This window comes from Herpailurus yagouaroundi, unplaced genomic scaffold (assembly GCF_014898765.1).
Source record: "Herpailurus yagouaroundi ecotype Mexico unplaced genomic scaffold, PumYag 188, whole genome shotgun sequence".
NCBI lineage: Eukaryota > Metazoa > Chordata > Mammalia > Carnivora > Felidae > Herpailurus > Herpailurus yagouaroundi.
This window is the reverse complement of record NW_024412419.1, coordinates 1,196,457-1,222,815: the sequence shown is the minus strand read 5'-3', so window position 1 is coordinate 1,222,815 and position 26,359 is coordinate 1,196,457. Positions and strand designations below refer to the sequence as shown.

Here is a 26,359-nt window from a genome sequence, read left to right as displayed (position 1 = left end):
CCCCAACTTCTCGAAAAGGTGAATAATCACCAAAGTAAATGCAAATGTATAACTGTGGCAAATAAAATAGTATTCTTGAAATTTTAAAATGCAGCTGAAGAACTAAAAGATAAATTTGAAGAAATCTCCCAGAAGGTAGAGGAAACAGAAAAAGAGATTTAAAAAATACAAAAACAATGATCTCTGGAGGGTAAATGTGGACAATGCAAATCCGTTTAGGGGGAATCCTCCCCTCCCCACCCCCAAAACAGTAAAAAGGGAAAAAAACATAAAGAGGGAGAAATCAAAGAGAGAAGGAAGTTCTGGCTGGGTCGGCCTGTGTGAAGAAGGCCCCACGAGCCACCGAGGTGGGGACTGTGAGCGCCTGTGACAGGACCGGCCTCAGTGGTGGGTGCTGTGTCGTTAGCCGTGACTCCGTGGTCTCAGGACATGTTGTACCCCACGGCCACATGCCCAACAGCGAGGGACGTTCCCCAGGGGAGCCTCAGTAGGAACTCGTCCTGGGTGGAAGGTCAATACACCAGGGGCGCAATCCGGGCCGGTACTGTGCCCCGCCCTCAGGGGTCAGGTGCAGGGCTGAGGGAGCTGGAACAGCAGGCAGGTGCCACATGGGCCCAGGAGTGACCGGTGCACCCCCGGGTCAGTCTGCCTCTCTCCTGTCAGGCTATCCATTCAGACACTGTGAATGCACATTTTTCGAAAGCAAATAAACAGAAATACGTTAGGTCTGAGACCTTGATTTCCTGAGATAATTTTCCCAGAGGGGTTTCTGCCACTGACTTTGAATGTTAAAAAAAAAATCTTGGGGTGCCTGGGTGGCTCAGTCGGTTGAGCATCCAACTTCAGCTCGGGTCATGGTCTCCTGGTCTGTGGGTTCGAGCCCCGCGTTGGACTCTTGTGCTGACAGCTCAGAGCCCAGAGCCTACTTCGGATTCTGTGTCTCCCTCTCTCTCTGACCCTCCCCTGTTCATTCTCTCTCTCTCTCTGTCTCAAAAATAAATAAATGTTAAAAAAAAAAAATAATAATAATAAGACCTAGGGGGACCTGGGGGGGCTCAGCCAGTTAAGTGTCTGACTTCGGCTCAGGTCATGATCTCGTGGTTCGTGAGTTCGAGCCCCACGTCGGGCTCTGTGCTGACAGCTCAGAGCCTGGAGCCTTCTTCGGATTCTGTCTCCCTCTCTCTCTGCCCCTCCTCTGCTCGTGTTCTGTCTCTCTCTCTCTCTCAAAAATAGATAAACATTAAATTTTTTTAAGTAAAAAATTTTAAATTTTTGAAAAAAGAGCTGGTTGTCAGAGGAGGGGCCCCTGGGGTGGTGGGCCCCACCCGTCCCTGTTCCTCCCACGAACACTCTCTTGAGCACGAGAGCCGCCTTCTGATGGAAGCGTGGGATGAACCCACCATCGGTCCTGCTTGTCCATTCGTTCTTGTAAAGGGCATCGTCTTCTGTGCCTTTGTTGGTAGCGAAACACAAACCCACAGACGAAGGCGCTTCAGGTGTGTGTAACAACCGGCAGAAACCGGAATCTCGAATTCAGTTGAATTATGCTAAGAACATGAGTGGAACCATAATTAATAGTTTGCCTGTCATTCGTCAATATGGAATCTAACTGTTGAATTTTTAAACATTATGAGCTATTTATACGTGTATTTCTTGATAATATTACCAACGTTCAGTTGAACATTAGCCGTTGGCAAAATGCTTCTTTCACCACTATGGTTTTATAAAAGAATTTATTTTTTTAGTTTATTTATTTAAAATCAAGTTAGTTAACACAGTGTGGAGTCTCGGCTTCAGGAGTAGAACCCAGTGATTCGCCTCTTACGTCCGACGCCCGGTGCTCCTCCCGACAAGTGCTCTCAAAAAATTAAAAATAGAACCACCCACAACCCAGCAACTGCACTACTAGGTACTTATCCAAGCAAAACAAAAATGCTGATACGAAGGGGCACAGGCACCCGATGTTTGTAGCAGCGCTGTTGACAACAGCCACAGTGTGGAGACGGTCCACACGTCCATCGACTGATGAATGGAGAAAAGAATCTGTTTCAAAAGTCAAACACCTGCCTCTGTCACAGCATCAGCACCGAACACGTTGGCAATGTATCGTTTCACCTTTTGCTCCGGTAGATGATGTTGTATTTTTCTCAATTATCGGGGTTCCTCTTTTCACTTCTTTTAGTACATCTAATGATGGCCATGGGGTTTCTATTTTACCCAAACAGACTGGTTTTTCTTTGTTTTTTCCTTCTGTTCCTTCACGTTCTCTATTTTTCTTCATACCCCAAACAAATTATTTTTTCACATGTTTAAGATTCCCACTAGATCGATCCCAACTTCCCTGTATCGTTTCTTTCACTCCTCCCCCTATGTGTGTAGGAATATCTTATTCACCTTGCTTTATAACGAGTCACAGTCCAGCAGAGCTCCGAAGAGCGAGCCCTCGGTAAATATGGCTGAATTCATTGAAGGCGTTCGTTCTTGGCCAGAATTCTTTGCATCTGGCTTTGTTGCTGTTCACAATATCGTGATCATACGTGAGACACTGAAACTCAGAGACGTTATGCAGGTGTATAAGTAAACCGGTGATGATAAATGTAGCGATGGTCATATGTAAACATACCACGCCATCCTGAGCCTTTACGCACAGTATGCTAGATCCCTTCTGTATCCAGTCTTCCCTAGAGACTGAAAAATTCTGGAAAATGTAATGCTTATAAAACAGCAAGCTCAGGTCATGAGGTGATAACTGGTAATGATTTAGCCACCCAAGTCAGCCTGATTTTAGATCCTTTAACCATTGAACATTTCATGGGGAGCCTGGGGGGCTCAGTCGGTTGAGTGTCTGACTCTTGATTTCGGCTCAGATCATGATCTACAGCTCGTGAGCCTGGAGCCTGCTTTGGATTCTGTGTCTCCCTCTCTCTCTCTCTCTCTCCCTCAAAAATAAATTAACATTAAAAATTAAAATAAAACAACACATTTTACTTGTATATCCTAATCCAATCGCTTAGAATTCGTCCTGCCCCTGTCAGTGGGAGTGCTGTCTTTTTATTTTTTCTGTTTTTCCTTCTCCTTTTTTTCCCTCCCTCCCTTCCTTCTTTCCTCTTGTCATTTGGATCAACAAACCCACACTGCCCACCACGGGGTGTAGGCAGCCAAGATACAGAAGCAGGTAGAATTGTCCCTGCCCCGAGTGATGCACCGTCCAGGGGCTTGGCACGCAAGACAGATGGCGAGCTCATAGTAAGGTTTCACGGAGATTATCAAACCCTCAGGAGGAAGTGGGCAGAAGTTCTCTTGTTTTAAGTGGCAACGTTGAAAATAAAAAGACAAATGCTTTCTCTTTCTGGGAATTTATGATTTAAATCTCCTGTGGTCTACATCCTTGTGTTTTTGGCAAGACAGCGTGCTCAAACACTTATTCACTGCCTGTGTGGGTGAAGTCACTCCTTGAGAAGAAGTATTCCCGGAAAGGATTTACAGCTCCGTCCCCAAGGGTCAACAGCAGCAGACAGGGATGCCGGGTCCCAGACAACAGGAAGGAATTGCTGAGTTCTGAGGAAAATGGCCTAATGACCTTTGTTTTTTATTTAACCCCAGAACCTAGTTGCCTGTTGTTCAAACAAAGCAATTTGATATGATAGTTTATTGCTGGAAGGGTTATGTGGCATCTATGTGAAGCTGGTTAACTGAATTGTCAGTGTTATCTTGTAATCTCTGCGAGGGTGACTGGAGGGATCCTGGACCACAGGGACGGGAGTTCTAGAAGCTTCTCGGGTCCAGCACAAGGTCTCAGACTGCAGAGCCGACTTTGCAAGTGTCTGGGGAGACCCTTTCCCAGAGTCCCAGGTCCGGGAGAGTGCTTCCCAGGGGAACCCTCGTCCACAGGCAGGACAGATGACACAGGGTCCATGTCTGCTGCTGCCACAGGGTGTTCTCCATGTATGTATGTCCCCTTCTCACGTGCTAACGAAATCAGAGGCACTTCACACGGTGGTTCGTATTTTGCAGATGGAGAAATGGAGGCACAGGGAAATTAAGTGACTTTGCCACAGTCCCAAGCTGGGGAGGACCAGGAAGAGAACGTAGAGGGACCCTGACTCTGGGCCCGCGTCCTGCCCACGGAGCCACGCTGCCTCCCTTCCTAGAAGAGAAGACGCCCCGCAAGGTACAGTGGGCCCCTGCGCCCCAGGGTGTGTGCGGCCCGCCCTGGGGGGACGTCGCCTGGACCACCAGTGTCAGGAACACATCCTCCCTCTGTGAGAGCAGCTCTCACCCCTCCTGGGCCCTCGCCCCACCCTCCCCTCCTCCCGCATCAGAGTGTCCCTGCCTTCTCTATCCACCCCATCTCTCGTCCTGTCCACCACCTCTCCCCCTCCAAGGGCAGACACACTCCATGCTGGGAGTTCAAAAGAGTTCGAGAGACATTTTCTTCAGCCCCCATAAGCTCTTGTCTTATCTTGGTCCTTCCGGGGCAGTCTCTCGACCTTCCACCTGGCCTCCCTCGCTGCCCGTCCGCTGTGAGGTTCATGGAAACCGCCCCCCTCCCACTGAAACCGCTCTCTCAAATCCCACCTGGATCTCATGAGCACCTGTTCCAAACAATGTCAGGGTAGAAGGGGTTTTAAGCACCAGGCAGACCCACATGCCAAAATCCAGTGGGTGAATCCAGGACGGACCCCAGCGAGGCAATGCCACCCACACTGGACCACTTCCCAGTGGGGGTCAAGGTGGGACCAATGAACTGCACGCAACATTCCCCCCTCAAAATCCTGTGGTCACAACTGAACGCACCTTCCTCCCCTCCCCCACACCCCTTCTAGAACTTTCTCCTCTCTTGCTTTCTGTTCAGTGCTGTTTCTTTAGGTGTCCTTCCCATCACTTGAATAGTCCCGTCATCTTCTGTCAATGTGCCATACCCCACTGCTTGCCCTTTGAGAGCCCCTTGAGGTGGGGGGCGGTGAGTCTCCCCTTGAGAAGGAATGCTGACACACAAACGGGTGTCCCACAGTGACAGCCTGGTGAGGGCAGGCAGCACCGTGACAGCAGCCACACAGCCACCAAAGCAGGGACACCTGGGGATAGTGCCACCCGCCACACGGGCAGAGCGGGTGCCACACAGTTTACGGATTTCCTCTGGACCTACTATGTGCTTGTACACCCGCCTGGCCACCCCATGAAGTGCCCGGGGACATCGTCCTCTCTGTACCATTTGTACGGGGCTCAAGGGGCAAAGACACAGTAAGTAGAAAAAACTCAACTTCACGTTTAAGACTCCAAGCCCAGCCCCTTCTCGCCAAAACTCATGAATATCTCCCATTTACTGATCTCTGAAATATCATAATTTCTGAAAGTCTTCTTGGGAATGGTGTTCCTCTCCCCTGAACACAAACATGCTTTACATGTAGACATAAGCTTTTCTAATTCTTCTGTTTTTTCTTTTAACTTTTTTCTCCCCTTAAAAAACAAGCAAAACATTTTTTAACTGGATTTTAAAAGTACAAAGTTCCAATTATAAAGTAAATAACTCACAGGGATAAAAAGTACAGGAAAGGGAATATAGTCAAAAGTGTTACAACAATTGTATGGTGACCGTGGCGAGCCTTTCATAACATATACAAATGTTGAATCACTGTGTCGTGCACCAAAGCTGATATGGAGTGTGGTGAGGATACTTTAATTTAAAATGAAAAAGTGGGGGCGCCTGGGTGGCGCAGTCGGTTAAGCGTCCGACTTCAGCCAGGTCACGATCTCGCGGTCCGGGAGTTCGAGCCCCGCGTCAGGCTCTGGGCTGATGGCTCCGAGCCTGGAGCCTGTTTCCGATTCTGTGTCTCCCTCTCTCTCTGCCCCTCCCCCGTTCATGCTCTGTCTCTCTCTGTCCCAAAAATAAATAAACGTTGAAAAAAAAAAATAAATAATCAAAAAAACTTTAAAAAAAAAATAAAATAAAATAAAATGAAAAAGTGAATTCAAAAATTCCAAACTAGAAAATCAGTTGGGTAATTTGAAATACTTAAGTAAATAGACAACTCTATCAGTGCTTTTCCGGGTCAAAACACATTTGAATCTTTGAAATTTTTTTACACATTTTACTTGTAAGTAATCTCTACACCCAACATGGGGCTTGAACTCACAACCCCAAGATCAAGAGTCACATGCTGTTCCAACTGAGCCCGCCAGGCGCCCCTTGAATCTTTGAATTTTATTTTTGGTGCCACTTTATCAAAATTTGGGTTCGGAGAAGTGAAGGTAGAAAATGCTGAATACAGACCGAACATAGTCTCGGAGAGCACACAGCTGGGCTTATGAATATAGCACATTATCTACTACTTATTAAAAGCTGTTCTTGGGTCACATTTGTGGGTTTTTGTAGCTTCAGAAGGAGAGGTGTGGCCTCTCGTGGCCTTGCCACCTGAGGGTACATGTAGCGGAGCAGGTGTTCATTAGAGGAGGGGCTGGGCGGGCTCGTGGACACGTCTCGGGGGTGTGGAGCAGACCCGCGTGAGGCCGCACACGCCCGGCCCCGGGAGACAGGGCACTGGCAGGAGGGCGGGGAGCCACTCGGAAACTGCAGCCGAGCCGGAGAGCCTGCGGCTCTTCCCCAGGTCCTGGCTGGGTCGCCGACACCTTTCACGTATCCTGGGGGAAACACCACCAGCCAAGGGGGAAAAGGCCACAAGAACATACTCCCAACGGATAAGATGGGTAAATGGATTAATGCCTTAAATGTACAAAGAGCTATTGCAAATCGCTGTGAACATTTCAAAAACAGGCCGAGAGTGAGAATAAGGGCTTCTCAGTGGCCAGAATGCAAGAGGCCAGCACGTGAGAAGGCACACACGCTCACCCCTGGACAGGGGAAGAGAGGTGGGAGCTCTAGTGAGCGAATCTATTTCCCTCTGGAAAAGTGACACTTGTGTGGGAAAGTGCACTGTGGGAAAGCTCTTAGAAGAACCATCACACGTCACCAAAAAGCACGCAGCTTTGTACGTGTTCCAGAAGTGCCGAAAATATCGCCCTAGAGGACTAGATTATGGAGATACGCACAAAGATGTGTGTGATATTTATTGCACTTCTTTTTATAGCGGAATGAGACAAATAACTGAAGTTAAACAACCTAAATGTCCATTAGTTGGGGAGCTTACAGGGATGCTTGGATAAACCACAGGACACACGTTCTGGGGAATACTATGCACCCATTCAAAGGAGTCGAGTCCACGGCGTTGGCCTGGAGAGGCAGCTGTGACTCCTAGTAAGTGAAAATAGCAACTCACAGAAAAGCCCGCGTAGCACAGAGTCTGCTGTTGTCAATAGTCCACACACCGAGGGACAGTGCAGTGTGTGTTCCCAATGATGCTTTAGGAGGAGAGAGCGCTACTCTGCACGCGGAAGGTGCTGGAGGGAGGAGGCGGCCATGCCCCGCTGCCCAGCGGGCAGGCTCCTACGCTCCTGGTCGTGACTGTTTCTGCCCTGGGAAAGAGAGGGAGCGTCGCTGCTTAGACGTGAGGGAGGGGGGCAGCAGGGCAGCACGGAGGGCTCTGGGGACTCGGCGAGGGACGCGGGCCGGCGGTGTCTCAGCCCACAGCCCCTCGGAGGGCCCGGCGTCGGAACAGTCAGGGCGTGAGGTAGCGCCTCCCCCAGCGGTGGGAGGGGTGGCTGTGACAGCCACCAGGCGCGGAGGGAGGGGACGGACGGATGGCGGACAGAAGTCAAATGTGATAAGGTTTCGGAGCACTTCCTTTATTCAGTCAATCACAGGAAGGCCGACCCTGGGCTGTGACAAGGTCCCTCCTCCGGAGACCCGGCGACACAGGGAGGAAAACCTTCCACCGTCAGGCAGAAAAGCCCACGACTGAGAGTCCACGCGTGGCAGGGAGGAGAGCGGCGACAGCGATGGACGTGGGGACAGGAAGCAGGGACGCGGCTCAGGAGACCCCGGGCGGCAAGGGAACACTGAACGTGGCTCCGGGGTGGATTCACAGTGACCGGCGTGCTCTGGGGGCCGCTAGGCGTGGGGTCGAGGCTGACCCAAGTTCAGGGGCCCCATGTGCGGCCAGGGTGGCGCAGCCGTGTCCCCAGTGGGTGTGGCCTGGGGACAGAGCCCCGAGGGAGCAGGGGAGTCGGGCGCCACATGGTTTCCTGAGGCATGAGCTTCGGTGAGACTTTGCGGCTGTAGGACGTGGTCGCTGGTGGCCCCTGAAGTGACACCCGACAGGTGCAAACCTCCTGGAGGCCTCTGTGGGAGCAGCCTGGCCACAGAGGAAGGAGGGGCGTGGCACCTGCTAAAGGTCAACAAAGTCAAAGGGCGGAGGGGACCTGAGCCCAACGGAAAGCACGAGGGCCAGGTGAGAGGAGCAGATGGAACATTCTAGAAAGAAGGGATCCCCCACCTCACAGGAAAGTGATCTCCAAGATCGCGATCCCCGGTGGGGCCTGGGGCAGGAATCGGACGTGAGCTCCAGCCCTGCTGTGTGTCCTGCATGGCTAGCGTGGGCCCGGAGCTCCCAGCCTCCATCAGTCCTGGTGCTGCCACCTGCCACCTTCAAGGGCTGCTACCAGAGGGGACCCACGGGACGCAGGGACGCAGGGGACACAGGGACACAGGGAACGCAGGGACACAGAGGACACGGAGATGTAGGGATGCAGGGAGCACGTGGTACAGCACTCGCCCGCAGTCAGGACGTGGGGGCGGCCAGAAGCGTCCGGAAGGCAGACTTCTCTATGCGGGGCGGGCTGGATGGGGGTCAAAGCAGACACCGGGCAGGTGTGCGTGGGTGACCCGGCTTGCTGTGAGGGACGAGCGGGGACGCTCCTCAGGACGGTGGCAGCCAGGTGGCCCTCCTGACGGGAAGACCAGGGGCGCCGGACGTGCCGCTCCCCCTCGCCAGCCGGCCTCCACCTGTGCGGCCCGTGGAAGGCCTGTGCCGACTGCACTGCTGTGCGTGATGCGGCCTGAGCCCGGGACTTGGGTCCGTACCACGCGCGGCCGCTCGGCAGACCGGGAGACACCTGGCCCGTCACCCCAGCGCCCTTGGGTTACTTGGGACTAGTTCTTCCCCGGGAGCTCACAAAGCTGTGTCCTCCTCTGATCTCCCAACACCCCGGGCTCCGCGTGGGAGCAGAGACCGGGGACGCACCGGGCTAGCTCCTTGTCCAAGCTCGTGCAGCTGCAGGGGACGAAGAAACGGGCCCCGGGGGTTCAGCCCCAGGACCCCAGCAGCTGCCCCCCGCTCCGCACTGCCTGCAGTGACGCCACACGGCGGTCTCGTATGTCGGCACTTGACCTTGTCTTACAGTGTTTTGTTTCCTTGATCTGGCAGCTATTTAAGGGTCTTTCATTTACAAGAAATGGCACGAACACAGAGGACCCTCTGAGAGAATGAAGGTCCTGCTCTCGAAAGCGACTGGCTGGTCATAAGTAGTTTGCAAATTGGAACCTGCACCGCTCAGGAGAAGGTGCGGGGGCCGCTGCCACAGTGTGTCCCCGGAGCCCCTGCAGCATGGGCTCCCCTGCTGCGCGCCCCGAGGGGACTGGACAGGAGGGGCCCTGCCGGTTCCCCCCGACCACGCCACGACCCGGCAGGACACTGGCGTCATTGGAGCCCCGCGGGCTGAGATTGACGGTTTTTACTTCAGACCATACTTGTCTAGGAAACACCAACGACCAGCCACCACACTGATCCTATTTTGAATACTCCTTCTTAATACTTGTGAACGGCCCCTTCCTAGGTAGAAATGTTCCTTTCTAGAAAGTAGTTCACTTTTGTTGTCCTCCTCTCTACTCTGTAGAACTTCTTTCCATATTTCCAAGAAAGTTTGCCCAACATCCGCGTGACCTTTAAGGGGATTGTGATATTTTTATTTTTAGCACAACTCGGCCAGTGTTTATCAAGCAACCGTTCTGGGCCAGGCACCAAGCGGGGCTGCCCCTGCCAGCTCCTCCCGCAGCCCTGGGAGCCACGGAGAGCCACCCTGGGTGCGATGCCCTGTTTCCAGGCTCCCAGGACGGCAGCTTCTCGGAAGATGTGCCTGCTGCCTGGCTTTGGGAGCGATGAGTCTCCAGCCCCGTTGAAATGTTAGCTGGACTGAGGGAGGTGACCAAGAGTCTCTCTCTCTCTCTCTCTCTCTCTCTCTCTCACACACACACACACACACACACTGAACTTCTAGCCCGGGGTCATTATGGAGACTGTCCTCCCAAGCTGTGCACCATTGAACTGGTTCACATACTCAGAGGCCAATAAAATGCTGGTGTTAGCAAAGGTGATTAAAAATACAGAGAGCACAGCATCCTACGTGCATCACAAGTGACGCGTGTGCCCATAACTCGGACGCCGTGAGCTTCTCTGCTGCCAGCACCCCTGGGGACACGCACCACACCTGGAAAATGGAGGAAGGAGGGAAGTGTTTCTGGTGCACCAGGCTCCACGCTGGATTCTCCCATGGAGTTGTTCTGTTCGAGCCTCTCAGCCGCCCAGGGAGATAAGCAGGAATTTCACAGACGAGAGAACCGTGATCCACAGACCGGACCCTGTCCGGCCTCGCGCAGTTAGCGAACATGGAGCCTGCCGTCACACCGCGGGCCAGACTGCGTCCGTGGAGACGAGCCAGGGGCACTGCTGACACAGAAGGCCTGGACGTGGCCAGCCCTTCCATCTGGGCGGCCGGCTGGCGGGGGACCGCGCTCCCTGGCTGCGGCCTGCAAGGCAAACCCAGAGCTGTCCAGCAGGCCCTCGCGGCCACGCGTGCCCTCCCAGCACGCCCCGGCTGCGCTGCCCACGGAGGCCTCGGCCGACAACCCGGGTCTTGAGAGCCAGGATGGGAACAGCACACCCTATGAAACTCCCTGAGATCCTACCACGTGTGTGACTCTCCGGGCCCCGGAACTTAGATGTTTCCTCGGACTCGGGTATCCCCCAGGGCAGGGACAGGAGAAGCTGCTGCAGTGGACAGAGAGAATCGTCACATGCCCCGCAGTGGGCTGCTGTCACCACCAGGCACGGGATGGACGAGGACTCAGGCGACAGCGGCCACGGGGGAAACCTGCCTGTCTCGCCGGCTGTGGCTGACAGAAACCGAGCGTGGTGTTTCCAAATCCTCCTGTTTTTCCAGAAAAATCAGAAGTGCAGAATCACATATAAAGCCCCCGGATTTGTGGGTGTTAGCTCCACGGGGCAAGCACTGAGAGCCCAGCAGAACCATTCTGGGCCCCGGTCCTGCATCCTGACTCTCGGCATTTTCTGCCAGAACTGGCTGGTGGGATAAAGGGGTGCGGTGATGGGGGCACACCTGAAGTCAGAGAACCCGAGCAGTGCAGGCGCGGGCGTCTTTTCTACGCTTTCACTCGGGGCCAAAAGAGCACTAGCGATCTTACAAAAACTAAGGCTCCTGACTTGGCATTTCACCCAAAGCTCTGGAAGCAGGCGCCCATCCCGTCCCTGCTCGGCTGTCCCACACTTGAAAGTAAAGACCCCACCGTGACCATAAACAGCAGTGAAATATGGACTCTGCCCACCCGCTGCCCCCCAGAACCACCTCTGGGATGTCGGTGTCACCACGGCCGTGATGGACGATATAAATTGGGAAGAGGGTTGTTTACGGATGTAAGATCGCCAGGTCACCCAAATAGGAGCGAAACCGAATGGGGGTCATTTTGTTAAAGGCCACTGCCTTCATCACCCTGGAGTCACCTTCGAAACTTGGGTTTGGTCCCCAATGCTCCACTAGGTCCCCCCCGGCCCCCACGTGCCTGTGAGGAAGCTGTCTGGGGCCCCATCCTCGGGGCTGTGAAAGGCTCCTCAGAGCTCGCAGCCCCCACCCCCAACGTGAAGTCAGTGGGCGCGTGCAGACCTCCGTGGACGTGGCCTCCCGCGTGCTTGCAGAGAAGCAGAGGCAGCGCCTGCCGGCCTGGGGGAGGGGGGCGCACTTCCCTTGCAGCCTTACGTTTGATCACAAAAGTTCTAAAGCGCTAATAAAGTTACTAATCAGTAGTCATTGAACAGTGGAGCTGAGCAAGCGAAGCATCAGCGCCTGTAACTCTTCCCTTCATTCATTCCTTCGCTCACGAGCCCACAACGCCCGCGGTCACCTGTCCGCGTGCCTCAAGAGTAAGATCATTTTCTCTTTCCCCACAATTTCCTTTTCCTACGTTCAGAGGCTGGAGTGGAGTGGACTTCCTCGTGGCCGCGCTCTTGCCTCTGCTGGACCGAGCCCTGTCCCCCCAACACACACAGGCCTTGGGGTAAAGAGACAAGGTCCGTGCACGGGGATCGGGGGTCAGCGTGGGGCCCCCTTGTACAGGCGCCTGAACTAGCAGCGTCCCCAGCACCTGGCTCTCCAAGTGACTGCGTCGAGAGGACCGATTTCCTTTCGAGGGCCCCTGTTACAGGGCATTTGCATGGCCGACCGCTGTTCCATTGACTGCTGTTTCCTTAGCGTTCTTCTTAGGATTCGTCGCGTTATTCTTAAAGCCTTAAGTCCCAAACCACATGCATTGGTTTACTAAGGGTTCCCCGGTGTTGCCTGGAAGGGTGACCTCCCGGGGTTCCCTGATGATACTGGCGCATCAGCCCACGTGACAGTCCCGAGCCCTGAGGGCAAGCATGCTTCCCGGGTGATTTCAGCTGTCCTATCTAGGCATGCCAGAGATTCCCTCCCTGTCCCCGAGTTCTAGTAACTTGGCTTTGGAGCCTGCTTTTGCCCCAGGACACAGCATAAATGTTGGTCAGACCACCAGTCCACATGGCTTCTTTTGAAAACGTGGCCACTCCCCCCACGGCACTCAAACCACTCCCACCACCACCACCACCACCGTGGACGGGGCGCACCCGGAACATTGCAGCGGCGAGGAGTTTCCAGAGTTCTCTCAAGACCACGAGAAACCCAGGGGGTCGCAGACTCGCCTGCTTGCTCTCTGTGTTCCGCGTTTTCCTGCCACACAGCTGGGTGTCTGTGCCCACCGTTCAGGGCTTCCGTCTGGGGAACAACTAGCAGAAAGCCATCGTCGGTGACAAGAGTCCGAGAAGAGTATGACACTTCAAGGTCAACATTTAACCGGACGCGTAAACGCTTCTGCCTCCTTAGGGCCTGATGACAAGGAATCCACAAGCAAAGCAAGGGTGCAGCCTCCCTCCTCCGTTCCCATCATGGTCAGGCCCTGGCACGCCACGCTTTTGTAACGAATTTCTAAATTTTTGTGTATGCCACCTGCTTGAACTTGTTCACAAGTTTGCAACATAATTAGCCTCCAAATCTCGTTTAAATGATCCTCAAATACGCTCATTTCTGAAGCACCTGGGGGCTCAGTCGGTTGGGCATCCGACTTCGGCTCAGGTCATCACGATCTCACGGTCCATGGGTTCGAGCCCCACGTCGGGCTCTGTGCTGACAGCTCGGAGCCTGGAGCCTGCTTCAGATTCTGTGTCCGGCTCTCTCTGCCCCTCCCCTGCTCACTCTCTCTCTCTCTCTCTCTCAAAAACAAATAAACATTTAATAAAAATATGCTCATTTCTATATTGTCCTACACTCCGTCACTGATAAGTGTGTGACGTGGCTCCCCTGGGTCACCCTACCACGCCGGGCACTGTGGTCCCAGGTGGCAGGGGGGGAGGCGTAGCCGCACCCTCACCTTCTTCTCTGCTCAGATAATTCCTACCTTTCTTTTCCTCTCTCTTTGCCCCTGTTGGCCCCAAGCACACGTCACGGGATCAGTCAAGGTGAAGAATCCCCAGGATATGGGCCGCCTTCCCTGGAGGTTGGTTTCAGTGGCCACCAGTCCTTGCTGAGAAAGGTTGGGAAGGGAGAGGAAAGTCGGAGCAGACAAAACAAGGCTCTTACACCTGTTGTATTTGCCTAATTTTTCCTCATTGCCAGCCTGTGAGGTTGGAGACCTAAAACTGAAGCCATTGCAAACCATGAGGCCTGAGCTGGAGACACTTCTGTCTCTCCTAACTTTGCAACGTCTTAACAGCATGCCGTCCTGTCACTTAACGTAAACATCGAACAGAACTCCCAAAATGTAATGTATTTGCACCACATTAAATTCACTAAAAAGCAGAACATTTTGTCACAGTGTGGAAAACAACTTTTTTTAATGTTTATTTATTTTTGAGAGAGACACAGAGAGAGTGCGAGCAGGGGAGGGGCAGAGAGAGAGGGAGAACAGAATCTGAAACAGGCTCCAGGCTCTGAGCCGTCAGCATGGAACACGACACAGGCCTCGAACTCGCGAACCAGTGAACCGTGAGATCATGACCTGAGCCGAAGTCGGACGCTTAACTGACTGAGCCACCCAGCCCTCCCGGGAAACGACTTTTAACTGCAATCGTATTTATTCTAAACACAATTCAAGGATGCCAACAACACATAATTTCTGACCCTTGCTGATCTGTACCGATGGGTTTTTATGAGCCAAGACTTCCATGCGTCCGAGGGGGGGACACGGAGGCCATGGGGGCCAAGGTTGCCTGGGGGGGCAAGGGTTCACGGGAACAAAAGTGCACAGAAAACGTGGGCGCGCAGTTTGATCCGCACACTTGAGGTTGCCGGCCGCTCTGGTTTCTCTCCATTAGTAGCGTCTGCAGACCTTCTCACCTGCCACACCGCTCGGTAAATGAACCCGCCTCTGGGCGCGTGTAGCCCACTCCTCCTGCCGGTGCTAATGAGCAGTGAAAGGACCCGGTGCTGAGCAGCGGGAGGTGAAAGACAGGGTCTGGCTAATTGACAACATAGGTAATTGCTTCCTGAATAATTGAGGGGCGTCTCTGGGGGAGGGAGCTCGGGCTCAGCTTGTGTCCGAGCTGTGCACCAGGGAGGCTGTGACCCCGTCCTTCCCGGCCCGGTCCCGCCGGAAGGCGCAGGTCGCCGGAGCGTGGGGTGGCCGGCAGTGGGGACCCCCGCGCCCCTCCCTGGGGTTCGCTGCTGTGGCCCGATGAGCACCTTCCCACAGAAAGCAACCTCTAAGGACTGGAGGGACCAGAGCAGCGTGTGAGGCTTCGATATCGTTAATGTTCTACGATCTTCACGGAGCCTCAACCTGAAGGAAGTGTGCACTTTGTGGGGTGGGGGCGGTGACAGAGGGAAAATCATAAAAGTGTCCTGACTCCAAGGGTGACGTCCCGTATTACAAACCAGTTCACTCTCTCTTCAGCAAATCAGCGTGATCGCTTTCGTGGGCTCCAAAGTAAGTCTTACGTTTGAGCCTTTTCTTTAAGAATAAAACCGTTTAAAATTCCTAAGAGAAACCTCTCCTTATTTTAAAACTGAGCGCCCGACTTAGAAACAAAAGCGTTCCCGCCAAGTGCGGCTTTGAGGCTCCGCTTTCCAGATGTGCTTTGCTGGAGAGGGATGGGAACACAGTGAGGCGATGACGGCCCCTCGCGGGCTCCGGGGAGGAGCAGACCTGAGATGACCCCGAGTGGCATCACCCACTGACGCCTCAGAGGCACTGGAGGAACTAAGTGGGCACCACGGTCCACCAGGCGCAGAGGGCAGCCGCCAGCCACAGGGGAGCCACAGGAGGAGACGAGGAGGTGAGAAGGCAGGCGAGACCAGGGTCCCACAGGAGCCGGTGTGTGAATGAGCTCGTGCTGTCAGCTCACCTTCGACCACACGCTTGTAGGCGTAAACGTCAGGACACCAACACGCTCCTCAAACTCTGGGTGACAAATCGCACGCTTTCTGCTTAACCTGAACTTCACCGGCGCTTTGCGCACTGACACATCTGAGCGCAAGTAAAATGCAAAACCATTTCGAGCTCTTCATTCGGGGTCGTTGGCTGAAGGAGAAAGAAAAGGGAGCCCCCGTGTGCTTGGTGCCTCCCGTATGTTTGCCAAATTACCCCGAGTCACCCTGACAGCGAGCGGAACGTGTCACGGAGCCCTGAACTTCAAGCGGGATCAGCGCTGCGACAAACACGTACAAGAGTGGCGTGCGATGGCCCCAAGGTAGACCCCAGGTTGGGTGAGGGGTAACATCAGCGAGAGGGGTACTGTGGCGTAGCGGGAAAGCGCGGTTCGTGTAACGAGGGATTAGCGGCAGAGCTCACTTCTCCTGGAAGGAAATGAGATCGTCCTTCTATATGTAAAGTATGGATTAAAAATTTAAACGTAAAAAAAATAAAATAATCCTCACACAACTATATGAGCAGTTAGCAAATGAGGCTGAGTTTTTCCATTTAATACCCACAGAGGGATGCCAGCCTCGCACCCTTTGGCCGCAAGGTCTGTCCTACGCAACAGGCGGGTTTCCCATCAGAGACTGCAGAGGCTGAGTGCCAGGAACGGAGGGTGAGTGGCCCATGTGCTCCTAGGGGGGGAGGGAGCGGGCTGAGCCCGCCCTCCCCTCCTCGGGTGCCCTGAGCGCACCCCCAAGCCCGCGGACCTCTTTGCACATCCCATCCCCTCTGCCTGGAACATGAGCACCCCACCCACTTTTAATCTGAACCCAGCAATTAGCCTTTAAAACTCAGATCAGATTCCACCCCTCCCCAGAGAGCCCCCCTGGCCCTCCCAGAATGGGTTGGCTGCAGCGCGTCCCAACGTCCTCGTGCCCCAGTGAGAACGGTTTTCAGGTCATCTACCCTAGCAGAAAGCGAGTGCTCGGCGCTGAACTCCTTAAAGAGTGGGATTTCACCCCACAATCGCTGCGTCCGCAGTCCTACGGCCTGGCGGGCCACGTGGCAGGAAACACGGCATTTCCACGCAACGTGGCCTGGTACGTTCTCCATCACCTCCTGAGGGTTAGCCCACTCTTGCTCTGGGTCACACGGGCCCCACCTGCCTTGCCAGCATTGCACGGTGTTTGGAAAGCGTTGCCACGTAGGGAAGCAATTTCGGAGCATCGATGCGTTACCCCGAGGTGCTGTCGACCCACACCGCGAACCCGCGCAGCGTGCCTGCCCCCGGGGAGCTCGCTCCCTGTGCCCCGGCTGCGATGCCAGAGCAAGGGTGGGAAGGCGGGCGCACAGCGGAGCCTGCATCACACTGACTGTTCCTGAAACGTCCCTCGCGGCCATCTTTGTCTTCTTGCGTCTCTGTTCCGGACGACCGCGCTCCAGGAGGCAGCCAGCACCCCGACGGGGCTCCTTCTCCCAGCGCCATCCGTCTCCGCGGACACCCCCTTGCTCCCACCACAGGCTCTCAACCCCCGCTGAACCAATCTGTTTCCACAATACACTCGAGACATCCCGGCCCCGTGCCCAAGGGTCGGCCGCAGCTGTACACCCACTGGGGCAGCAGGGCCCCCTCTGGGTGTGCCAGGCCCTCGACGTGCCCCCCACTCTCCCCGAGGCTGCGGCCCCCAGCCCCCACCCGCTCGTCAGGACCGACCTTGCCGGCACCAGCTCCGTGACGGCCAGCTTCCCGGGAAACACACCCACCCACTCCCACTCCCTCTCTCTCGCCCACGACTGGGTCTCTCGCGTCTCCATACAGGCTTAAAACACGACCTGTTTCTTGTTTCGTTCAGGTAGTGCTTCAGCCGCGAAGATTCCCCTGTGAAGCCCTTTCTCCGTGACCCGCCTTCTCAGATCCGAATCTGATTGAATCTACAGCCCTACATCTGCACACACACACACGTCTTCCGTTAAAAGACACGACACTCATTAAATGAGCTATGTTTTTTATTGTATGTGTGTTTCATTTGCCGCCATACTCAGCACACAGTATTAATGAATGAGGGTCTGGCGGTCAGTCGGCGGGAACACTGACTCAGGAGCCTGGTGTCGCACTGCCTGAGCATTGCGTCCGCGAAGAGCCACCCCTCGCCGGCAGCTGCTTGTGACAGCAGACCTGCCCTGCTCTCTCCCTCGTGGGAGTCTGACCGACCACATGTCCTTACGACCCTTCTGTGCCCCGCTGCGACCTTCTCGTCCTAAATTGCAGGGCAGGCGAACCATGCATGGAGGAGAGGACACCTCGTGCCCCTGTCTTCTGCCTCCTGGTAGCTTGGGTGGGCAAGGACATCACAGATGGGGCTGAAATTTCCTGTCCTCATGATCAGACGGACCGGTCTTACCGCTCTCCTCCCATCAGCCCCCTTGTTCTGTTGAGTGAAATTCTCCTTCTATGCGACTTTGCGTGTATAAATTATCCAGACATGTGGAAATACTGGGTGTACCAATACACTAGCACATGTCCGTCCCTCCAGCACTGGTCTTAAAAATGATGTGTAGGGGCACCTGGGTGGCTCAGTCGGTTAAGCGTCTGACTTCAGCTTGGGTCATGATCTCGTGGTCTGTGGGTTCGAGCCCCGTGTCGGGCTCTGTGCTGACAGCTCGGAGCCTGGAGCTGCTTCGGAGTCTGTGTCTCCCTCTCTCTCTGCTCCTCCCTGGCTCGTGTTCTCTCTCTCTCTTTCTCTCTCTCTCTCCCTCCCTCTCAAAAATAAATGAGTAAACATTAAAAAAAAAAAAATGTTGTGTAGAGACAAGTGGCTTGGTTTCAGGGCCCTGAACCAAAACTCCTAGTTAGACGGTCTTGGGCAAGTCCCATCTACAAAACAGTTGTAAAGATACCTTTCTTAGAAAATTGTGAGGATCAGACACAATAACACGCAAAAATGCTCGGTAGTCTGTGACCTGTGAAATGGGCTGGTTACCATGAGCAAAGGGCCTCGTCCCTGGAAAGCATCCTAATGATTTGGAGAAGTGTGGATGGTGATTATACCCGGAACTAGATGACATGGCATCAGCCCCCGGCTTAGACATGTCCTGCCACACCTGCCCGCCCCCCTTAACTGTGTGATCGGATTCAACTTTGGGTTCCGAGGAGATTCCAGCCTACACGTATGAACCTTCCTGCAAACTATAAGGGCTACCTCTCAGGTGCTGGCTACAAAGTGCGACTCGGAACTCCCGCCAAGGTCTCCCAATCGGTCTTTGAAAAGGGCAAAGAGGCTGTGCTTAAGCTTCATCAAAGCGCCCCCCCCCCCCGTTACAGAGGGTGGGGCCTCCCGCTGACCTTGCGTCCTCTGCAAGGTCAAGGTCCGCTTTGCTTTGTTAAGTGACACAGTTAGATTACCTGGTGCTTTCCCCCCACGTCGCTCTCCCAGAGGGTTGCCCCATAGCCACTAAGACGCCCGTGTTTGGCCACATGCGCTGCTGACCGAACTGACCGCCTGCTCGTCTATCCGCAGATGGAGGTGGACGCCGAGGAGAAGCGCCATCGGACACGGTCCAAAGGGGTTCGAGGTAGGTCCGCGCTTCTCCAAGCCCCCGGAGGCCCCGTTCAGGGTCCCCTTTGTCCTGCGGAGCTGGGCGTGAGGGTCACTCGGACCTGCTCTGACACCACCCTCTCAATAGCTTTCTGTGGGAGAGGGCGCGTGTGATCGATGATAAATCTCTGTTTCCCATCTCTCTGCAGTTCCCGTGGAACCAGCCATACAGGAGCCCTTCAGGTTAGTACTCCTTGGGCACGATGTATCCCCAGAAGCCGTGTAGAGAACCCATGCCTTTTAATGGGCACTCCGCTCCCCTCCCGCCCCCGGTCTGTCGGCAGCTTGCTCCTACCCTGCTGCACTGATGGAGGCAACTCCCTGAGACCTGCTAAGAAAAAGCAGCCCTAATGGTTCTCTCCTCCCAGATTTGCCTCCTCTCCGTCCCTCTGTGTGCCCCTCCCCCGATGCCACCCGCCTGTGTGTGCGCTCGGCCCCACCCGCCTGCAGCGAAGCCCCCATGTAATTACCTCTTTCCCGTTGCAGCTGTCCCACGCCGGGCTGTGATGGCAGCGGTCACGTCAGTGGCAAATACGCAAGACACAGAAGGTAACGGCCGCCTTTTTCACTATATACGGTCTACAGTGGCTTGTTGAGGGACCCAGACCCAAGGACGAAAATGAGTGGGGGGTATTCCTGGAAAAGAGCGAGTGCCGTCTTTTCCTCTACTCCTCTGCTGTGAATTCAGCCTTTGGTTTCCCGGGCAGGGTCTCAGAGGGTGGGCAGAATTCACGATAATGCATAAGATGACACAAATTAAGACCAGCCTTAAACTCATTTTCCCACACACACAGGGCACCTGCTAAGAGCCTCCCTCTGCCTCCCTGGGATGGCTTATTTGTCCGTGCCCACGTGCTCATTCTGGTAGCTGCAGGGTGGCAAGTCACGGATGATAAATTAAAGTGCGACCTTCCTGATCCTTCTGGAGGAGCTCAGCTTCCATAATTTATCTGTCCTGGGAAAGGAAGCCCAGGTGGGCACCTGGGCAGCTGCTGGGGGAGGTCCCGGCAGGAGATTAACGTCCAGGACAGATCACACTAATGAGACTTTGGGGCTTAAACGATTATATTATTCTTGCAAACACTGGAGTTTAGGTCCATAACGGCACTGGGTGTGAACATCCAGGAGATCAGGTGGCTAGATAATTATTGCTAAAAACGCATCACAGCAGAATTGCATTGCACATCTAGGGCTGAGAGTCATGAAGAGATCAATCTTTAGATTTACTTTTGCATAAGGAATTTCTTCCCTGTGCTATTAATGTAGCTTTACCTTTCAAGGGAAGGTTTTGGTCGTGAGGAGTTGGAGATCTTTACAGGCTAGAATAAATTTTTAGCTAATTTTTCACAAATTAGGTTGCGAGGACTAAGGTCGTTCATCCTAACAAATCATCAAGAAGGAAGCCCACGTAATGAAAGCTCAGACCCTCGACCAGGTGTGCCTGAAACACCTCAGGGTGACCCTGCCTGCGCTGCCCTACGTTTCATTTCCTCTTCAGCTGAACATTAATTTATGGGTGAAATCAAGCAATTATTTTGATTGTCCTTCAGTAAAATCAAGGGGAAAATTACAAATTACTCCCCAAACCCCCATGCTAGCATCTAAGGAGACGGGGAATTTTTAACAAGCATCCATGATGAAATGGTTATCAGACTTCTCTACATACCAAAGGAACAACAGGTCGTTTCTAAGGGAATCTGGCAATTTAAAACCTAAATTCAATTTATCATATTATTATTGTTATTGTATATTATAGTAAATTATTGAGTATGTAAGTTAAATAATTAGTTTACTTAAAGTATGTTATTTTATTTTATAAGAATTTATTTTGTAAATTCTTAATCTAAAGGTTTTTAAAACCACATTGCTTATGTTTTCAATGAAAAACAAGTTAGCAAGCCATGAATGAAATCAAGGTTTTCCATTATTCCTCTCTTGATTAGTCAATAGTTAAAATTTATCATACTGTTACCAGAAGGAGTGATTACATTTGGCTAGAAAGTTTGAATTAGATGTTAGCTAGACAATTCATCACCACGGTTTTTCAGGAAAACCCATGACGTTTCCAAAGAATCCTCTGAAACACATTCTTACCCAAAGCGCATCAAGCGGTGTGTCCGTGTCCCCACGTGACATGGGCATGCACACCTGCCTGTGAGGTCTCTTTCCCCGCGTGCACAGAACTTTGGCGCTTAGCTTGGGGGTGGCCTCAAGACCACCAGCCTGCATTTTCTTCTGGGACACGATGCGGGTGTGAGCACAGAGCGTGCGAATCTTCCAGGAGTGATGGGGCCGGCACTTTAGAGAAGGGTCACGGAAACATCCGATTTTAGACAATTTTTCAACCCATTTCTAATTGAATTTAAAATAATGTCATAATTTTTATCACAAGTCATATTCTACGTAATTGTTAAAATTTCTAACACTTTGGTAGAAATAGTTAATGTGGTGGTGGCGGACGAAGGACTTTCCTCCAGCACCACGGCCCCACGAGTCAGCGAGGGGCATTGGACAGATTACTGAACATTTAGGACTTCGATTTCCTCAGTTTTTGAATGAGATACTTGCAGACTTTGTTATGTAGAACTAATCACCATTGAGAACTCATGTGACCACATAAGCCGCTTCTCGACAAGACTGTCAGGGCTGTCCATTTTATTTTTGATGTCTATATGTTGTCAATAATTCTCTACGACAGTAGACACACAATGTTACATTAGCATCAGGCGTGCAGCACAATAATCTGACAGCTCCATACGTTGGGCTGTGACCATCACAAGCGTAGTCATCATCTGTCCCCGTACGACACCGTTACAGTATCGCCGACCGTGTCCCCTGTGCTCTGCCTCTCATCCCCGTGACTCACTCATTCCGCGACCAGAAGCTGTGTCTCCTCCTTCCCTTCACCCGTCTTCCTCCTTCCCCACCCCCATCCCTCTGGCAGCCACCAGTTCGTCCTCTGTACGTAGAGGTCCGATTCTGCTTTTTGTGTGTTTCTTTGGCTTTTTTTTAGATTCCCCATATGTATTTGCCTTTCTCCGACTTATTTTACTTAGCATAATACCTTCTTTTTATGGCTGAATAATATTCCTACATATATATACACATACGACGTGGTTTTTCTCCACTCACCTACCAAGAGACACTCGGGCTGCTTCCATATCTTGGTGATTATAGCTAATGTTGCAATAAACATAAGGGTGCATAGAGCTTCTCAAATTAGTGTTTCGTTCCATCTGGGCAAATGCCTAGTAGTGAAACCACTGGATCATAGAGTAGCTCTGTTTTCAGTTTTCTGAGGAGCCTCCACCCTGGTCTCCGGTGCTGCTGCACCAGTTTGCATTCCCGCCAACAGCGCACGAGGGTTCTTTCCCCACCTCCTCGCCAGCACTTGTTTCTTGCGTGGTTGATTTTAGCCATTTCTGACAGGTGTGAGGTGAGGTCTCATTGTAGTTTTTGATTTTCATTTCCCTAGTGATTACATATTACCGGTAATTTTTAACTAAGGGATGACATTTGAACTACTTAAACCGAAAAGGTGCTTCTCGTACTAGATGAGACTCATGTATACATTAACATCTTGTGACTGGTGTTATTTCAAATCTGTAACATTTCAATTATTTCTGGCTTTAAAAGATTCCCTGCTACCGAAGTCTCTCCCCTCTGACAGCTATTTATGTACATAAGTGTCTGCACGCACCCCACAGCCCAGGTGTGGCCCTGACCTCCGTACCCACAGCACGGGCGTGGTCCTGACCTCGTACCCACAGCACAGGTGTGGCCTTGACTTCTCTGCTGTTCCATCCCCAACGAGACCCAGCCTCTTCCAGTGTGACAAGAGTGGCAGCCTGGGTCTTGGTTTTGATGAAATTACCCACCCTTTTGGTATTTTAGCAACATGATATTCAGGGAATGTGTTTTCATTTTATTAGGGATATAATTTCATTTTATTCGTATATCATGTCAGTTCGTAGTCAAGTAAAAAGGTACTTTAGTATGTGGACACATCTATTTATTTGAACACGCGGAAAGTAATTCGAGGCAGGTGTGGGAAATCTATACTGCGCTTGAACAAAAGACAGCCTGTTCATGGGTATGTTTTTATTTTCTTTTAAGTGTATTTCTTTATTTTGAGGGGAAGGGGAGGGCAAAGAGCGAGAGAGAGGGAGGGAGAGAGTCCCCAGCCGGCTCTGTGCTGTCACTACACAGCCTGACATGGGGCTTGATCTCATGAACTGTGAGATCTTGACCTGAGCTTCAGTCAGACGCTCAACCACCTGAGCCCCCAGGTGCCCCCACGGGCATTTGTTTATGTTCACGGGTCATAAACAGTCTGAAGTAGCTGGTAAACACGTGTGCAACTCTGCACAATTAAAAGTTGGATCAAAGATGTAAATTAGGAAGCACGTGAGGGAAACAGGAACATACTTTTACCAGAAACCCAGGATGTGTCAGGGGTTTGAGCAGAGCATTGCGTTTTGTTCTGAGTCTTTGGGCAGCTGAAGCAAAAATGGGAAAAAAGAAAGACAGAGTTCCACTACCTGGTGCAAGTGGTACATCAGTCCCTTAGTGCCGGAGGTAAACACATCTGAATTGCCATCCAGTGACCAGCAGGGATCCAGGCTCAGTCAACACTCTGTGCCCTGGAAGACAGAATAAGGACCAGGCCCCTCATGAAGCTAATCAACATCAGAAACGTTTCTCTTCAGAAGCATCGTTGGTATCTGGACACATGAGTCTGACTTCTGTTTTTCCCACCTGAGGTTTCGTGTTACCACCATACAAGTGTGACAAAAACACTACGGACTTGGCGATCAGGGCAGAAATAAGTCTCCTGTTATGAACCAGGGCACTAACATAGCCTCTTCTGTATGCAGTGAGTGACCTCTTCCTTTGGACTCACTGTCACACAGCCTCACATGTGGCTCAGTGAATTCTGCCTCCCTGAGTGCATACGACCTTTCTTAGCGATACTTACAGGTAGCCAGAGACCCTTGTGTATCTCAAACATGGGTCCAACTACGGGGCTTCTCTGTAGATGGGAAAACTCACTTCTTTTTCAATGTTTATTCATCTTTGAGAGAGACAGAACACAAGCAGGGGAAGGACAGAGAGAGGGGGAGACACAGAATCCGAAGCAGGCTCCAGGCTCCGAGCTGTCAGCACAGAGCCCGACGCGGGGCTCGAACTCATGGAGTGTGAGATCATGACCTGAGCCGAAGTCGGACTCTCAGCCGACTGAGCCACCCAAGTGCCCCAAAACTACCTATCTTAAGTGGGTTTTCCAAAGTCTTCGATGCCCAAGTTCAGGGACAGGAGCTTCCTGAGCCCCCTCTGCTCTCCTCCGCATCACCTCCTTTCCCAGAGTGTAAGCATGTCAGACGCCCATGGGTGAAAAACCACTGGTTTCCCACATGTCCACAGCTATCTCTGCTGTGGGAAGGTGGCAGAGAAAATGGAATGTGTGGAAGCTACACCCTTGGAATTCAGGGAGTTGCTGGCCCGTGAATGTGTTGGCGGAGAAGGGGCCAGGCCAGGTGGGAAGTGTGCAGACGTCGCCAAGGCCCGTGGAGGGAGCAACACCACCGCGCAGGGTGTCCGTGGCTGCTGAGCCTGACCCTGGAGCTGGCGGGGGCACCTCAGGCTGCACGTCCCCCCGGCCAAAGATGGACATCTCAAGGAAGGGTGGGGACATGGTGACAAGAAGCCTCACATATGACTTCTTATGTAAAATCATTGTGGCCGCTCAGCCACACGATGGAGAGATGTGGTTATTAATCCAGAGCTTTGCAGAGCTTTGCAAGAAGGGATACTAAGATAGGAGCAAAATGCCAAATGTCAAAGCCTTTCTGCAAAAAATCTACTTACGAACATTTAACGAAGATTGAAAACTCTACTGCCTTACATTCACAATTCATGTTTTTCTCCCCCTGTTGATATGAAATATTGTTTGTGTTAAAGCAAAATAATGTTTAGAAAGGGGTATATCTCTGTAAGCCAAATTTATTGCCAAAATTATGGTCAATTTACTATTCTTAAAGTTTTTAGAAACTTCACCAATGCCAATTAGAAATAGGAATGATAAAAAATATATCAATATCTATTACAGATTAATACTGACCAGTGTAGAGAAATTTGAATCGTAGCCTTTTCTGTAATAGTTATGTACATCCTGGAACATTTGGAATTGTTGGGTTCTTTCTGAATAGCGATTGTTGTATGAGCCTCTAGTGAGAGAGACAGAGAGACAGAGGAAACCGCTAACTTGGATTCATTCCTCACTCATCTGTTGTGTGACCTCTCCAGATTTCTTTCTGAAATTTAGTGGATTTCACTTATATTTACCCCTCACTTCAGTGTCTAAAAGTATGTGTTTGTTGGGCATAAGGTTCTGATGGAATATTTGGCCTGAAATCTACCTTCAGAGTCTTGCCCACTCAACAAGCACCCAAAAGCTAGGTGATGGGTATCAGTATCATATTTCAATCCTCCCCAATTTAGAAAATTCTGAGTCAAGTCCATTGATCTTGAAACTTTAAAATTAAAAGCTCCAAATGGTAGCTTTCCTTTTTCATTAGAAAATTATTGGATTCTCTCTGGCTTGTTGTGCACATTCCGTATTCAGATTTTTTTTCCCATCTCGTATACCTCTGCACCCGCCAGCGTGATTGCCATGGCGGCAGCCGCGGGTGAATAATTGCCTGTCTTCACTGGAGCTTGTTCTGAGCTGAAGTCGAGGGCTTGCTTCCTGATGTACGCATGCCTCATTTGGATTCTGCCAACAGCCTGGGGGCTGTATTATTCATGCCTTGGCAGAGAGCACTCACTAAAAGCCTTGGAACAGAGCCAGGTACTGGCGAGAGATAGTGGAGTGGAGCATTGCAATGTGCAACAGAGAAGAGCATCTATAATCCAAAAAAAAAAAAAAAGAAGAAGAAGAAGAAGAAGAAGAAGAAAGAAAGAAAGAAAGAAAGAGAAGAGGAGGAAGAAACAAACAGGGATCCCTGCGTTTCCCTTTTACCCATTTCACACTGATAGAAATTTCATTTGCATTAAAATAAAACACCCCAGCATAATTGCATTTTTTTCTAACTACGCTTGAAAGTTTAACACAATTTTCCACGTTTAATTGCAAAGCTGATTTTAA

At 52.0% G+C, this 26,359-nt stretch overlaps 1 protein-coding gene across 1 annotated transcript in view; it reads left to right on the top strand.

Annotated features, from left to right (window-relative positions):
- The window catches only part of MYT1L (myelin transcription factor 1 like), a 442,535-nt gene that overhangs the window by 278,350 nt on the left and 137,826 nt on the right, over positions 1-26,359 (top strand). The window contains exons 5-8 of the mRNA XM_040496904.1: positions 4,015-4,171; positions 19,135-19,189; positions 19,362-19,395; positions 19,699-19,761. Of these exons, the coding sequence (XP_040352838.1) occupies positions 19,135-19,189; positions 19,362-19,395; positions 19,699-19,761 (152 nt within the window). The 5' untranslated portion in view covers positions 4,015-4,171. The remainder of the gene's footprint in view (positions 1-4,014; positions 4,172-19,134; positions 19,190-19,361; positions 19,396-19,698; positions 19,762-26,359) is intronic.